Consider the following 17,324-nt stretch of genomic DNA (forward strand, 5'->3'; position numbering starts at 1 on the left):
CTCGTCCCTCAAAGAAGTATTGTGTATCAAGCTGGTGTTTCTCTGGTTTCTCCCCTGTCTCCTCAGTAGCAGTAATTTCACTACATTCTAAAATACTTAGTTCCTCAAAGAACTCTTGTGTATTAAGCTGGTGTTTCTCTGGTTTCTCCCTTATCTCCCCACTGACAGTATTTTCACTACATTCTGAAATACTTAGTTCCTCAAAGAAATCTTGTGTATTGGGCTGGTGTTTCTTTGGATTCTCCTTTATCTCCTCTCTGACAGTATTTTCACTACATTCTGAAATACTTGTTCTCTCAAAGAAATCTTGTGTATCAAGCTGGTGTTTCCCTGATTTTTCCATTACCTCTACATTGATATTATTTTCACTACATTCTGAAATACTTTGTCTCTCAAAGAAATCTTGTATATCAAGCTGGTGTTTCTCTAGTTTCCCACGTATTTCCTTCATGGTAGGATTTTCACTATGCCTACGTCCTGAAATGCTTAGTTCCTCAAAGAAATCCTGTGTATCAAGCTGTTGTTTCGCTGGGTTCTCCTTTTTATGATTTTCTTGACTGAAACTACATCTTGCATCACATGTCAGTGATTTGGAATTTTTATCAAGACTGTCAGAAATCTCCGTCATTGAATTCCTTCCTAATGAGTGGGATTCATTTACTAAGCTACCCATGTTATATGGATCGAACATCACACTTACCCTCAGTTTGTCTTCATACTCACTATCAATGAGGAGATTGTTCTTTGTGTTTTCAGATAGCTCGATTTGAGGTTTGTTGTTTTGATTATCAGTTATACAGTCTCTTTTCAGAACAAGAGGACTTTTTTGAGGGCATCCATTATCACTTTTCCCAAAGCCTTTACAGATCCCTGCAGGTAAAAGCAGACCATGTTCATTTTTTAGATGGTCAAATAGAACATTTAGTGATAACAGATCCTTACGGGTGCAAGTGTTGGATTCTATAGTTTCATCACACAAAGAACAATAAATTTTGAACTGAGAAATTGTGACAAATCCTGATACTTTATCAAAAAAATAAACCCAGCAAAGCCATTTCTTCAATTGTGTTACATGTTGACTACTTGTGAGATGAGCGAACAAAATGTCCTTCATTGACTGTTTGTCAAATAAAACATTAAATATATTTTTCGAACACAGAGAACAATTTACATTCAACCCTATTTGAGAGATGTAGCTGGGTTCATTTCCAAGGTATAATGACATATCCACAACCAAACTACGTACAAAATCTGAAGACACTTCATCATAGGTGTAATCTTGAAGGAAACATTGTTTAAACAACGATTTAACCTCAACGTAATGAGTTTCATTTAGCAAATGAGACCTTACAGTTTCGTACTTGCTGATCAAGCCATTACAATTATCATCCTCATGAATATCAATGTTACTGATATCTTCCTTACACAAAAGACAAACTGCTGTGTTGCCAATGTCAAAAACATGGCAAAGCTGGTATTCAATTTGATCATGAGAACTTTTGCTAGCCATCTCATGACATTGATTTTCCCACTAAGCATAAACTAGCAGCTTTGGCTCTCATTTGAGACTTTGCTTGTTCAAAGAACTTTCCCAGCAAACACCTGCAAACGAACCCAGATAATAAATTAATCTTCTTGTGTAGCCAAATGTCTAATCTACATTATATACATTGTATACATACACCTAAAAAAGTTAGTAAAATGTGTTGACCCATCTTGTTGTTATTTCAAATTTGTCTGATGAAATCTTGGAAACATCATTGGATTCAGATCTAAGACAACTTTAAAGCTCTATTTCCTTTTTCAACAAAGAACATATGTTAGTAATTCTCTTCAAAAATATTTGTTCTTTCAAGTATGGCAATAAAATTTAGGTCCCAAGTTTTTGTAACTGTCACAAACTGTCGCAGATTGTGAGATTCTTGGAATTCCTTCTACTGAATCCTTATAGATACATTTTAGTTAGGTAACAGTTTTCATTATCCAGGTCGTCTAGAAGAAATAATAATGTTTTGAAGACCTGTTTGAGGGCAAAGCAAAATACTGATTGACAAAACCAGCTATTCCTGAGATGAATTTTATGGAACATTTTAGGTTGGGAGTGAGGTTTCATTCATTTCCATTATTGCCACAAGGTGGATTCATGTGATGGAATGTAATTGATACTTAGAATCAGTTCAGAGCATTGACTGAAGAGTCAATATGGGTGGATTCACTGACCACTCACTTGTTTTCTACAAAAAATATTTTCAAAGTCAAATGTGTTAATTTGTGCAAAAATATTAATATATTCAGTGTGATTTTAAGAGTAAAGCCCACACAGTATTTTTAAAGCATTTTCTGTTGATTGTATTTTCCAAATGGATCAAAATCGTCTTGATAAGTGATGATGAGTGATGATGAGAAGAAGCCAACATATTCAGGCATCAAATTGTATAACTCATTACCAGACAACATAAAATGTATAACTGATTTTAGGTCCTTCAAAAAGAAATTGAAGTCATTTATTATTGTTAAACCGTTGTACAGTTTTAATGATTTTTTTTAAGCATATGTCGCCTGTAACAGTTAATTTAATTTCTTACAGTGTTTATAATTTTAATTTATTATTGTATTGTATATACTTGTACTTACTAGTTTATAATAGTACTTGTTGACGCCATTCTGTAGGCTACTCTATGTGTACATAATGAATAAAGAAAATTTTGATTTGATTTGATTTGATTAAGTAAAAGATTACGGATATGACATCACTGCAGGATTACAGTTTCCACAATGTAAAGGTGACATTTTACATTCCAATGATGAGGTTGTTAGTTATGTATGATGAATGTGATAGTAGTTTTTTGGCAACAAACCCTCAAAACCCAAGTCTAAAGGAAGGTTAACATCTGATTCCAAACTTCAACTGGTTCTCTATTAGGCCCGAGGCATATTGAGACGCAGTTGAGCAGCGCAGCACAGGACAGAGCAGTTTTTTGTAAGCCACGTTTTTGCTAGGGCGCGCGCATATTGTGGCACAGTGCAGGGCAGGGCAGAGCAGTCCCGCACGTTGACTGCGCGCACTTCTGAGACACAAGTGTCTGCGTCACATTGCTCACCTGCGCCATGTTGACTAGTGTTGTGTGATGGATCTAGAGGATAAAATTAATAGAAATTGTGCGTTTTTATACTGTTTTTACATTACCAGTCATAGTAAGTTTATAAAGAGCAATGACACGATTGAAATCTGAGAGAAAATACAAAAATCACTAAACATTGCATATTTGTTCGTCCTTTCTTTCTTGTTCTCTGGTGAAGAAGTAACAATAAATCTAGATCAGCACCTAATCAGACTCAGAACTCAAAACCTAATATTTAACAACATTCTCACACAAGAAACTGTATCTTACTAATATTATTAATCTGAAAGTTTGTGAGTTTGTGTGTTTGTTTGTGTGTATGTTTGTGTGTGTGTGTGTGTTGCTCAATCACGCATAAACTACTGGACGGATTGGGCTGAAATTTGGCATGATGATAGCTCACATTCCCGATTAACATTAAAGCACATTATTATCCCAAAAATAATTTCAGGCTCCGCCCCAGTGGCTCTGTAGTTCCCCATGTTAACCTTATGGTTTTTCATATTTAAAAGGAATTAATGAATCTTAACAGCTGTTTCAATTAAACAAGTTGGTTCTGTTCTATGATGTTCAATAGCATAAAAGTTACAAGGATTACCAACAGGGTGCAGCACTATTATTTTTTTTAATTTATGACAACAGCTAATTTCCAACCAAAAGGTGAGTGAGCGTAGCGAACGAACTTCAACCTGGAGGCGTGGAGGCGAGTTAGCGTAGCGAACGAGCTAACCTGAAGGCAAGTGAGCGCAGCGAACGAGCTCCAACCTAAAGGTGAGTGAGCGTAGCGAACGAACTTCAACCAGGACGTGAATGAGCCATGCGAATACTTATGAAGTTAAACGGGGCAAAGCCCGCGGGTACAGCTAGTCACTCATACGGGGTGTCCCATGAAGGGGTTTAAACGTTTGATTTCATATTACGCGCCCATTCATGCACCGAACTTTTTGAAACTTTACACAGTTTACAAAGAAGGTTCTAAAAATATACTGGAAAAATTTCAACTCCCTAACCTTAGTAAAAACAAAATGGTGGCATATTGACAAATTTACCAATGTGCTTTCTATAAAAACTACTTTCATGATTTATTATTAGTTATTTATTTATTATTATTATTTATTAGTTATTTGATTTATTTTTAGTTTTCCATTAGGCTATGTTCTAGTTTCTTTATTTAAAAGTCATATTACCCTGGAAAGTAAAAATAAAAATATTTTATAAAACCAAAAATACCTTTTTTAATGTTTTTAAAGTAACGTTTTTCAATATGCCGCCATTTTGTTTCTACTAAGGTTGGGGAGTTGAACATTTTCCAGAATATTTTTAGAACCTACTTTGTAAACTGTGTAAAGTTTCAAAAAGTTCTGTGCATGAATGGACGCGTAATATGAAATCAAACGTTTAAACCCCTTCGTGGGACACCCTATATATGAGAACTGTACGACACTGCCTTCCAATATGCGACGTCAACTGTGCAGCGCAGAGATTATACCCAATGCTGCCCTGTGCTGTGCCGCAGAGCTCAATATGCGCCTGGGCTTATACTTGAACTTACATGGTTGCCACGGCAGTGGGATGAAAACAATCATGCAGAATTCATGGGTTTTATCCATATTTAAAAAAATTAATGGTTGATACGCTTAATATATGGTTGATTTCAATAATTAGTATTGCCTAGTTCACTTAAGTATGTTTAATTTGTTTTGTGAGTTACTATTAAATAACTTTTCCCATATAAAATAAAATAGGGATGAAAACAATCATGCAGAATTCATGGGTTTTATCCATATTTAAAAAAATTAATGGTTGATACGCTTAATATATGGTCGATTTCAATAATTAGTATTGCCTAGTTCACTTAAGTATGTTTAATTTGTTTTGTGTGTTACTATTAAATAACTTTTCCCATATAAAATAAAATATAAGTATTTTTAAGAGATTTGTATAAATAAAATATAATTTAAAACATACTCTGGAACAAAAAAAGACCAAAGGGAATATTGGAGGAAATAAAAAAAAACAAATTCAGTCTTTTCACACAAATAAAACTAAAATCCCTTTCACCGGGACAAGAAAATCCTGCTATATCCCGCATGGATAGCCTATCATGAAAAATGTGCCTATCATGATAATGTGGGTTAATAATCACTGTAATAATAAGGTGTGTGCACCAATGTATGGCCATTTATGCTTGAGTTTCCTCTTGAATCTGACATGGGGAAACAGGCTACCTATTATTCTACAGTGTAGGGAATAGATTCAACTTTTAATTTTTTGCCCAATTTTTCCTCTACTGTACTTCCTAATGATAAAACTTGATGAACCATGTTTAAACAGACGGTTGAAAAATACAATAGATGTTACATGAAACATTGAACCAGTGAATACGCTAGTCGCACAATTAGACATTTCATCCAATGTGCGAGTCAATAATTAGATATGGCTTAAAAGCATGGGGAAGTGCTGCACACACGACCATGCTCCAAGTACAGACGGCCCAAAACAGATTATTAAAAATTATAGCAAAGCTTGATGGTGCTATTGTTGGGGCTAATCATATTTGTTGTTTTGAGGTTAACATGTTGTCAGTTGAAAAATTGTTCAAGTTCTTATTTTGATTATAGACTATTATTTCTCTAATAAATTTAAAGAAAAATATTCACATAACAATTCTAGGAGAACCATTTATGTTATGCCTAGCGTGAACAATAAATATACTCAGAGAACTGGACATTATTTAGTGCCATATTTGTTTAATGAGTTACCAATGAGTTTAAGTAATTTAAAGTCATACTCTTCCTTGAAAGCTGAATTAAAAAGATTTTTTATTAATTGTTAAGTTTTCAGAATTTATCTTTGTTAATAGTTATAATTCTATGTGTTGTTATTGTTAAATATTGTTTAAATAGTTTAGGTAATACATGGGTTTGTTACTTACCTGTAGTAATTTGTTTTTTTCAAATATTTATTTACTTGTATTAAAATTTTTGTTATATTATTAGTTTTCCTACTATTGATCACAGAATGAAAGAAATTGTGAATACTTATCTATTTAATACAACAGATTGGGAGAATAGCTTGTACCAGATATGAAACTGACTTCAATGTTTGTGAATGGACTTTGAACTGGACTCTTATCTAGCTGCGGACAAGCCTAATGAGGCTTTTGTAGCTTTGTATGAAATGTATTTTGTTTTTAATGTTTTTGTTGCATGAATAAATAAATAAATAAAATGAGTGAATGATCAAAGATTTTTATTGGTACTATAAGAGAAGGCCTATTGAATATTTAGGATACATTTTGCTCAATAATTTTGTGTTTTGGACCCCGATCCCTCTTTCTGTGCCCTGTACAGTTGGCAAATGGCAAGTCATTAAAAATTTAGAGAATTTAAACCAAAAAAAAACACAGAGAATTTTAAGGTACAGATTTAACTCACTAATGGGACAACCGTGCAATTTCAGCTCTAGTATGTTGTGCTGGAAATATTATTGTATTGAGCAAGAAAGAGCTCGAGATCAAAGGGAAGAACGGGTCACCATAGTCAAAAGGATCTCATGGTTCACAAAGGACCTGGGATTTGACAAAGAATGAGGACCTGTGAATGAGGGTGCACAATAAGCTGTTCCAGCTGCGCTGCAATCTCATGGTTACTTGTAAGCCTCTATTAAAAAAAAAAGAGCTCGAGCTACAAGCACTGTAGGGAAATTCCTATCGCTCAGGGCACAGGGTCGTCCACCACCATGAGCATTCCGTAGTACATGATGGTGAGGGAGCGGTGTTGGACGTTGGCCTAGGCTTTAGCACTAGTGCTAAACAGTGGACACCGCTTAAGTGTGGCATTGATATTTCCTCTGTACCTTACTTATCTTGCCAAAATTAAACGATACATAATTTTTAATCGATCACAGAGAAGTAAAATAGTTCAAACTCTATGGTTATTTGACACATTTATTTTTTCTTTAATATTCAAATAAATTTAAACCTAAGTATAATACGTCACTATTTCAATTATCCAAGATATAACTGTAAATTTTCCTTTGAATTGTGTGAATCATATTACTCTTTTACATTTTTTTAATTATTTCATAGGCTTTAAAACTTAAACTTAAAAAACGTCTTGAAGTGTGATCATTTCAAAATTGTAAGTTGTAAAATTAAATTTAGAAAAAATCTGTAATCTGTATTTATTTATATTACCATTCTACATGTAGAGATTTCTAGCAATATAATAGGCTAAAATACAAACATACTGACAGACAGATAACACATATTATAACATTTTTTTAATCGTATTAAATGCCCTACTCTCCACCGAATAGCCAGTTCTCACGGTCGGAGTTTGATACACTGAGCAATAATTTTAAAACGATTTCAGGTTCGTTAGAATCTAGTTGGATCGTAGTCTACTGGTGAATGATCACTGTTCGTTTACTAAATTACCGTAAATTTTGATCCCCAACCAAATTCTGTTTAGCGTATCCACATGATTTTGCTGGGTTTTTGTGTTTCCTAGCACTTAATCTGTCAGAAAACATAATTTTCAAAACTTTAAAAGGAGATTTATTTGTAATCTAATTAATGGCCGAAATGGTCTTATTCACTGGTTATATTCATGGTGGTAAACCATATGTTGAGGTTTTAGGCTACCCATAATGATTCTTAAATGACTGTTGATTAAGATTTTGTCATAAAATCAATATTTGGCTTAGACATCCAGAGCAGTAAAAATGAAAAAAATGTACAGACTAGGAACAAAAAAGGAACATACACTTAACTTCCTATTCAAAACATATACAATGAATAAAAATTACCCACCTAACCAAACCTGACACAAAACAAACCTACTTTTGGTCAACATAAGTGTTAACGAACTGGCGGATAAAAAGTTGCACAATGACTTAACAGTTTAATTTTAGCTACCGGTAACTCAAAGGAACTTGCTTTTAGAAATTGTTTTGAAACAGTTTGTAAAGATAAGATAACCCGGGAAATATTGTCATGAAATACTTATTTAAAAGGATTGATAGTGGCATAACAATTTTTGCAATGAAAAAAATGTGTGAATAGCAAAAAAAAAGATCAAGACTAAAGGACTGCTGTGTAATTTGACCTTTTCCAATTCCTGCAAATCCACAGATTGTTTTCATGAAAGTTTGGCCAGTTTAGGCAAGATTTTCTTGTTTAAATAAAAAAAAAAAATATTAGAGTAAAGTTTCAATAGCCCTAACAACAGACATTACTGAATATAATAGGCTATGCATTGGAGTTGACAAAACTACTTGATGAAAGTTGTAAAATGTTGCCATTACAGGTTAGGCATTGAGAAATTGTCTGAAAATAATGTAAAACGGTAATAATTTCAATATTAGTTAATTCATGTTTAATTTGGGTGAGCTAGACATAAAAATCACCTGATAGTAATGTACTTTTAGATAAGTAAAAAAAAATTATAGGTTAAGAGTTTATAGTTTATAGAGACGGCTGTAAACAGTTACGCCCAATTCAGTTTTACCTTTGACTAATGACTGGATATAAAATTCCATTTAAACATAAAATAAGTGTATTAAATTTAAATGCCAAGTTACATATAGACATGTTTATTTCAGTTTGAGGCCACAAATAAAAGTGTAGGATCGTTAAATGGAGGGTGTTATAAAATATAAGAAAAGGCATAAGAAAAGAGTGTACCTATATTTATTCCTAGTTACATAAGAAAATTATTTACCAAAGCTGAAATTCCAAATCATTACAAACATTTGACCAATTTTTCTCATAATATAATACTTAGTGTTGGAATTTTGTTTTTCTATGCCATACATCAATTTCCAAGCTCTCCATTTGAATAAAGAATACTCTAAAATCTGACAAATACTAGGCCTATAAACATATCCACAAATACACAAAACATAGACACATGGTGACCTTTTAGTAGGTGGTAAATTCTCAGAATATTATCCACAAAAGTTATTAGGTAGCCTACTGTCCAAACCAATTTTAAATGTCTAAGGCACCCTCCAAAAACACTAAGCTTTCCACACTAGCAACAGCAGATTCCACATCTTTTTTCTGTATGGTTTTCTTTTTGCTTTGCGCAGTGAATGATTGGGCTTCTTTAGCGAGTGTTTGGATAAATAGTTCTGTAGCCTTAGAAATAAGAAACACTGCATCTTGGCTCGCCAAAGATACTTCAGGATCCATTTTCATAATATGTTTTATCCTCGACATTGGCAACTTTGTTAACCTTTCAGCTTTCTCTTCTGTGTTTGTGTCACCGTGGCTTTCATCTTGATTTTCCGTGTTGGCTTCTGTCAATTCCACGTCATCAGTGTTCACGTCATCGGTGTTCAAGTTATCGCCAGACTCATTTGCAAGCTCCTCCATTATGCCAATTTTCAGAGTCTCTTTTACAAAATAGGCGTGCTGAAGTTTACAGCCTAAAACAGTTAAAAGACTCTCAGATATTCAACCATGTATGTATCAAGCTTGTTTGATTTGGGCAAGCAGGTTCATTCCAAATTAAATGGATCACTTTTAATAACTTGTTTTCTCAGGTACTTTTCCTCAGTAAATTAGGCCTACAATTTTTCTTTAAAATTATACAAATCTTCATGATTGTGTGTGTATAGTTAGTTCTTAGATGTACCAAATGGATCCTACATGAAGCGTTTATCACAATGGCCAGGTAAAAACACCTAATGGTCAGTTTGAATAGGGTCTCCTTCTCAAGTGATCCAGAAATAAAATAATTGGTTGCTTGACCACTTATTAAATCAATAATATTTTTACTCTAGGTTCCTAGATAAATTCTGAGTTCAAAAGTGATTTTACATTATTTTATATCTTTTGTTATTTCTATGGCAGCCAGGTTTTGCAAAACCAGGGTGTCTACCAGATTTCTCAAATGGAATTCCCGACTTTTTCCCGACTTTTCATTACCATTTTTATTTAAATCCCGACCAAAAACTCGGTCTATTCTCCATGTTACTACACCTTTTTCCGTCTCGCGGTCACGGGTACCTTCGTCAACATATGTTGTCACTCGCAACAAAGCTAAATTACTGACGATCGAAACAAATCACGTGCCAAAAAAATCCCATATCAAATGTTGGGGTGTGTGAAGCAGCAACAAATTTTAATGTAGCCTAACTCGATTCGAAGCAACGCGGCATTTTTCTACTCATACTTGTCAATGGAATGAAATATTTGTTTTCATGCATTAGAAGAAACAGTATTTCTGGAAATATCAGTGAGCTTCTTGCCTATTTCATAATTTTTACTTGCAGCATCATGTTGTTCAGCATGATACTTATTTTATTTTATTGATTTTATAAATATAAAGATATGTTTTGGTGTAAACAAACAAAAACCTTTGCAAGATTTATACTGAATCTTTCATTTGGTTTACATTGATGAAATAAGAGGATAGAATCAGACCTACAAGGTATACATAATTTCTTGTATGGCTAAGCAATGGCTCAGTGTATGCCATGTACTTGGATGGTAATAACTTGTATGGCTAAGCAATGTCTCAGTGAATAGCTTATATAAATTAATGTCAATAATTTAATAGTGTCAATATGTTATATGGATACTGATAGTCAAAGTAACAGTATCAATGTAACAGTCAACTACGTTTATGGATACTGATTCAATAACGTATGGACACTGATTCAAAAACGTATTTGGATGAAGATTCAATAACGTATATGGATACTGATTCAAAAACGTATTTGTATACTGATTCAATAACGTATTTGAATACTGATTCAATATCGTATGGATAGGACTACTGATTAAAACGTATTTGGATACTGATTCAAAAACGTATTTGGATACTGATTCAATAACGTATTTGGATACTGATTCAATAACGTATGGATACTGATTCAAAAACGTATATGCATACTGATTCAATACCGTATTCTGATTCAATAAATTATGGATACTGGTTCAAAAACGTATTTATGGATACTGATTCAATAACGTATTTGAATACTGATTCAATATCGTATGGATAGGACTACTGATTAAAACGTATTTGGATACTGATTCAATAACGTATTTGAATACTGATTCAATATCGTATGGATAGGACTACTGATTAAAACGTATTTGGATACTGATTCAAAAACGTATTTGGATACTGATTCAATAACGTATTTGGATACTGATTCAATAACGTATGGATACTGATTCAAAAACGTATATGCATACTGATTCAATACCGTATTCTGATTCAATAAATTATGGATACTGGTTCAAAAACGTATTTATGGATACTGATTCAATAACGTATATGGATACTGATTCAAAAACGTATTTGGATACTGATTCAATAATGTATATGAATACTGACTCAATAATGTTTGGGAATTAAATTTTTGGGACCCGTTCATCAGGGCCGCGTTAAGGGTCAGTGGCGCCCTGGGCAAAAACCCAAAAGCAGCGCCCCCACCCCCCTTATATATATATTATATAAAACTATATAAAAGTTTTGACCACAGCAGAGTTGGGAAGGGTGGTTGACTCATCATTTCGCCGAAATTCACAGCAGGTTGGTTGGGGGTTGGGGTGAGTGCAATGAACTTGTGACAGTACTGTAGTTGCTATGCGAATGCCTCTTGCCCTGCACCAGGCTGCGCCGACGCAGTGAGTTGATACTGTTCAGTACAGTACAGTGTGCAGTTCATTGCATTCATTACACACGTATTGAACGAGACTCTACGAAGGGAGTATGTTTTTTCCATGGTTCTACTATAGGCCTATGCATATATATTTATACATTAGAGTGTTTTTTTACCAGTTTTGTCTCGGGAGGGAGATTTCAATTCCGTATCAGTGGAAATACTGGTTAATACAATAAACTTTCTTTAAACTGCTTCTTGAGTTTGTTTTCTTTGAGCCAACCGCTTGCGGCACTCGGCTCCACTAGGGTTTTTATGCATTTTTCACTGTTTATAGGCCTACTTACTTGTATCAACACTTCTCTATTTATTTATTACTGGTTCACTAACTGCAGTGTGAGGGTCAACACTGTGACTGTCACAGTCTAGGTTGTGTTGTGAGTTGTGACTGATTTGACGGCTGCAGCAGGCACAACATGAACACAACCTACTGACTACTAAGGGAGGAGTACTGTACTACTGTACTAATGTACAGTACTGGACTGGCGCCGCGCGGTAGTTGGTAGTTAGTAGTTAGTTGTGACTTGTGGGGATGGGGGTGGGACTGGGTGAGAGAGGAGGGGCAAGTCAACCTTAGGCCTGTAGACTACAGCTGGCCTACGTGCCATTCCCGTAATTTGCCGACGTCACCTAAATTGCAAAAAAAATCATTGATGTATTGCCACATCAGTATATATTTGTTTTGATTTGATTGTTATCGTTTTGATAATTTTTCTCAATGGTAAAATGGTGTTTGCAATCTGAGTGACGTTAGCATATGACGGGAATAGCACACCTATGTATTTTCCTTCCACCATGCAGGCCTCTCTACCTCTGATAGTATAGTGAGTGCGCCCGGTTCACACTGCTGCCTGCCTTTCCCTGACTACACGAGATATAACCTGAAGGTCAAGTATTTTAAATTTTGTTGTATTTATTTACTTTTGCAATAAGGAAAAATCTCTTAACTACAAGTTGAAATCACCCATTTGATTTTTTGAAATCCCGGCTGATAAAACCCTATTTTACCTAGTGCAGGCCGTGGTCCAGGGCGCCCCTCGGGCGCCCCCCAACCACCGGCGCCCCTGGGCATATGCCCAGTCTGCCCGTTTATAAAAGTGGGCCTGCCGTTCATCCCTAATTTTAAAAGGTTAGATTATTCCCGACCTTCGGCCGAAATTCATTACTTTTTCACGACTTTTCCCGACCTTTCAAAATCCCCGACTTTTTCCCGATTTTCCCGGAATTCCCGACTAGTAGACACCCTGAAAACACGCTAATTATTGTGTTTGTAGGAGTTTGCTTTAACTTGCATACAATGCATACAATTGATAAGAGATGATGGGAATAATAGTACAGTTAGTCTTTCACAATCCTTAAATAAATGTGTCAATAAATTTAATAAGCATATTGAATTGTAAGTCGGAGTAAGCAAACTAGATACAGTAGGCTCTTGATGATTCGAAATTGGTGGGCCAAGCAAATCAATTTAAATTATCAAGAATTTTGAATTATCAACAGTTTGATTTATCGGGAAAAATGAACTATTTGAATTACAGAGAGTTCTACTGTACAACTTCTGACTTGACTCCACCACTTTCTACTGCCGCAATCACTTTTTTTCCGCAATCGAAAGGGGTTTGTATTTATGATTACAAAAAAATATATGATATATGGGTATGATTAAGTTCTATGATAAAACAACAATTAATTTAGCTTCGGCCACGGTTCTGCCCAACATAAGGTTTCAGCAATACAGAATTTAATGAACTACAAAACTAAGTTTTTTTTAAACACGTTTACTGTGCATGACGAGTAATCTCGTCACCACCGACACGCGACGAGTATACTCACTTACTCGTCAAAGCACCGTTTACAAACTATTGTTTCCAAAAGAGTTTAGCCACTGCCGTGAGACGTTGTTACGGTTGCCGCTTATAGTTCCAGTGTTATACTTCAAGCTGATATAATTCGTTTTCAGATCGGACTATTTTATCGGTGGTAGGCATTGTTAAAATTTATTATAGTGTGGGGTTTGGACTTGGATTTTACGACATGGAATAGAAAAACGATAATGAATGTACTGAAAGCATTGTGGAAGGAACCTAACTGAATCAAAATGTGCTTGACCGCAAACACTGTTAACCAGACAATAACTACCTACTGCTTTAACTAAACTTAACATCAAAACGTCCAAAACTACTGTGGGACAGAATGTATGGTTTTCTGTTATAACATAAAGGGAGCCCTGGCTTTGAATTATAGAATGTTTTGCTGACAGAAATTCAAATTACTACCTGACGTTGAAATATAGAGTGTTTTGCCGATAAAAATTCAAATTACTGCGTGTTCCAAATTGGCCTGCCTTTTATTTGGACTTTTAAGAACCGAGTGTATCAAAATACATGGTAAAAATTTGAATTATTGAGAAATTCTCTACGGATTGAGCTTTTATTTTGAATTATCGGACGTTTTGATTTATTGAGTGTTTGAATTACCAAGAGTGGACTGTATATAACCAGTCCTACTAAAGAGTTGTTGTTACTTTAAAGGACTAAGTTATTCTGTTTAGTATGTAAGTTTATAGACTAAGTTAGTTTAGTATGTTTGTAGCCGAGAGGGATTTTGAAAATTTAAAATAAAACTATATCAATTTAATGTGTAACATAACACGTTCGCTACAACAAGGCCACCTGGAGCACACTTTTGTGAAATTGAATTTCAGTCGAAAGTAATCATGTTATGATAGATACCATAGGGTTTCAAAAAAACCAAAGTGTGTTTATAAGAATTACTTAATATAAATACTAATAAAAACTAATCTAGGCTATTGTACATTTATTGTAAAGTTCCAGTAAAAAATAAGTCATAAATAATGCTAATAGAACCGTGTAACGCCCAGTGTACACGTTGACTTGTCGTCTCTATATGTAACCAGCGCATTACGAGGCTTTAATGATGTAATTTAAGTGGCAAAATACTAGTGAGAACCTGGCCAACAACTAACTTAGCTAGATAAGATTATGATTGGACAGCTGAGCCTACACACAGAGAAGTAAGAAACAGAGGTTACACTCCATGGTACACTTAAGTTGTGTCTACTATTAGTGCTAGGGGAGCGAGCTGGCGTAGTGGTAAGAGCGCGGGACTTCAGTCCCTGAGGTCCCGGGTTCGATCCCCGCCAAGTCACCAATGGATTTTATCTAAGTGATAATGCCGCAACCCCTAGGTCTAGCCTGAAGTAATGTGAAAAACAATCCCAGGCTCGTGCCTAGCGTCCTAAGGACAAAAAAAAAAAAAAAAAAAAAACTATTAGTGCTAAGTCCCGCACAGGGGGGAAATACCCTGTGACCTGAGCAATAGGAGTTTCTACACAGTGCTCGCCATTCATGCCCTTCGCTCTTCCTTACTCGTCTTAAATATGTTTCCACCTCCACCTTAACTTACCAGAGCTGAAAGTTTACGATTAGCTGGACACCATGTACATGTTTTAATCGGTGTTAGGTTATTAGGGGTAATGAAATGTAAATATTTCACGGCAATTAGCAGTGGCTTGCAAAACAGAAATTACAGCACAGCCACATATTATCATAACATAGAAATATAAATTTAAACTTACACAAGTATTTTATTTGAACACTGATTACTAAATACTGAAATGTGAAGCAAATTAAAGTAAGCTAGATGTAGTAAAACACCTCAAATCCATCAAAAGCAAGGATAAGTCATGGTCGGATTTTATAAAAATTTTCAGATAATCATATGAGCACAAAACAAGGGTCTGGATAAACTGGTTTACAGTAAGGCAAACACAATATTTACAGTTCAATCACAATTCTAAATTCAACAGATGTTTAAAATGAAATGCTCAGTGACACTCCAATTATTCAAACTCCAATTATCCCAATCACCGATTATACAAATTGTCCACAATTGAAATCGCTTACAGAAAGATTTCAAAAACCTTAAACCAGGCATGATTAGAATCGTTAATGAAGGCAGAAGCCGTGATCGCGGCAAAATCCTGAACAGGTTGCGTAGTTAGAACATATCATCATCATCTCCTGCGGTCAAAGAAAAAGCACATTGTCAATCCCGTGGTCGCAGCAAAATCTTTAATATCTCTCATGGCCCTCCAGATATTATCATTGTCACTTGACACACAAGGAAACATATCTTGAATAGCCTATCCACCAAGGTCGTGCAGAAATCATCATTGTCTTAAACGGTAACGGAAACATCATCCCATTTTCCGCGACTGCCTCAAAATGTTGGACATCTTCTGCAATCTTGTAGACATCATTATCTTCAGTCGCGATCACAGAAATCATCATAGTCCTCCGCAATCGCAGTGAAAGCGTGATTATTGGATAGTGAAATCTTTGCAAACGGGTTCTGCGATAGCAATGGTAAAACCTCTGCTTGCCTATTTTTCTTTAGAATACCCCGAATTCCTGTCCAGTCCTACCATCCAAATGTTTAAACATCCAAATGAGGCAGCCTAAGGTCCCTACTGATTCGGATAGTTCTAGAACTTGCATAAACAAGAGGCAATGAAAAAACAAACAACTAACAGTCAGAAGAAGTCGGGTATGAGTATAAATTGTCCTGAGGTCATTAAAAGGAGATCCTACTGTACTGTAACGGTTTGTTCCTAAATAAGTAATTTGCTTGGATAGAAATAGAATAATGGTAATCTTTTAATATCTTTAATATATTATTATATGAACAAAATACCAAAGCTAAAGCAATAAGCTACCTACTAATTTGTAATGGCGTACATGACGCTGTATCTTGTTAATGTGTTGGAATTTTAATGACAGTCAACATTGTGTTCTTCTGACGGTTAGTAAATGGTTTGTACAGTAACTTATTGATTAGGAATAGTGTGTAAGGTACTTACTTGTTTAGCCAATGTCTGAGGATTCGTTACAGCCAATTTAGCAAATACAGATCAGATAGGATTCTTCTTCAAAAAGCACCTAGTAAGACGTCAGCTACCATCAACTGCTGTAAGACAAAAAATCTTTTAAGGAAGTGATTTTTAATGATTCGAAAATGTGTAAAAATGCCATAATTACCATTTCCCATATCAGTAGTACAGTCCCACTATTCTAAAATGGAAACCATACCCTCTTCAAACTAGCAGGAATTCGGAATAAACGGATTTCATTAGCCTACATTGAACTTTACGGTATTGATGAAAAATTCATCAAAATTGCGATTGACGTTTGTGTAGCTGTGATTGTTAAGGATCTTGGCGTGAGAATATCACAATATGGAATGACAATATCTCAATTGCTGCAATATTTTAGCGTATTAAAAGCAAATCTATTGTTAATAGAGATAACCAGTGCTCTATTTGCATAGGAATGCAGCAGAGCGGAGTTCCGGAAACACTCTTTCGGTAAGATAAAGTTACTGGCATAAATAGGTACTTATCACATTAAACAGGTTACAATTTCGGCACCTTATTTTTTACAAATCGAGCACTGGATATAGCTAACCTCGCCAGAGATTGTGGTTATCAATACCTTT

General features: G+C 34.9%; 1 protein-coding gene across 1 annotated transcript; it reads right to left on the reverse strand.

The window, feature by feature from the left end:
• Positions 1-9,117: 9,117 nt before the first annotated feature.
• Positions 9,118-9,504, reverse strand: LOC128985014 (DNA polymerase epsilon subunit 4). The gene has a single exon (XM_054404387.1). The coding sequence runs from the start codon at positions 9,502-9,504 to the stop codon at positions 9,118-9,120; it is 387 nt and encodes a 128-aa protein (XP_054260362.1).
• Positions 9,505-17,324: the final 7,820 nt, after the last annotated feature.

Source organism: Macrosteles quadrilineatus, unplaced genomic scaffold (assembly GCF_028750875.1).
Source record: "Macrosteles quadrilineatus isolate MER2022 unplaced genomic scaffold, UCM_ALF_1.0 Scaffold_2__2_contigs__length_208266976, whole genome shotgun sequence".
Taxonomy (NCBI): Eukaryota; Metazoa; Arthropoda; class Insecta; order Hemiptera; family Cicadellidae; genus Macrosteles; species Macrosteles quadrilineatus.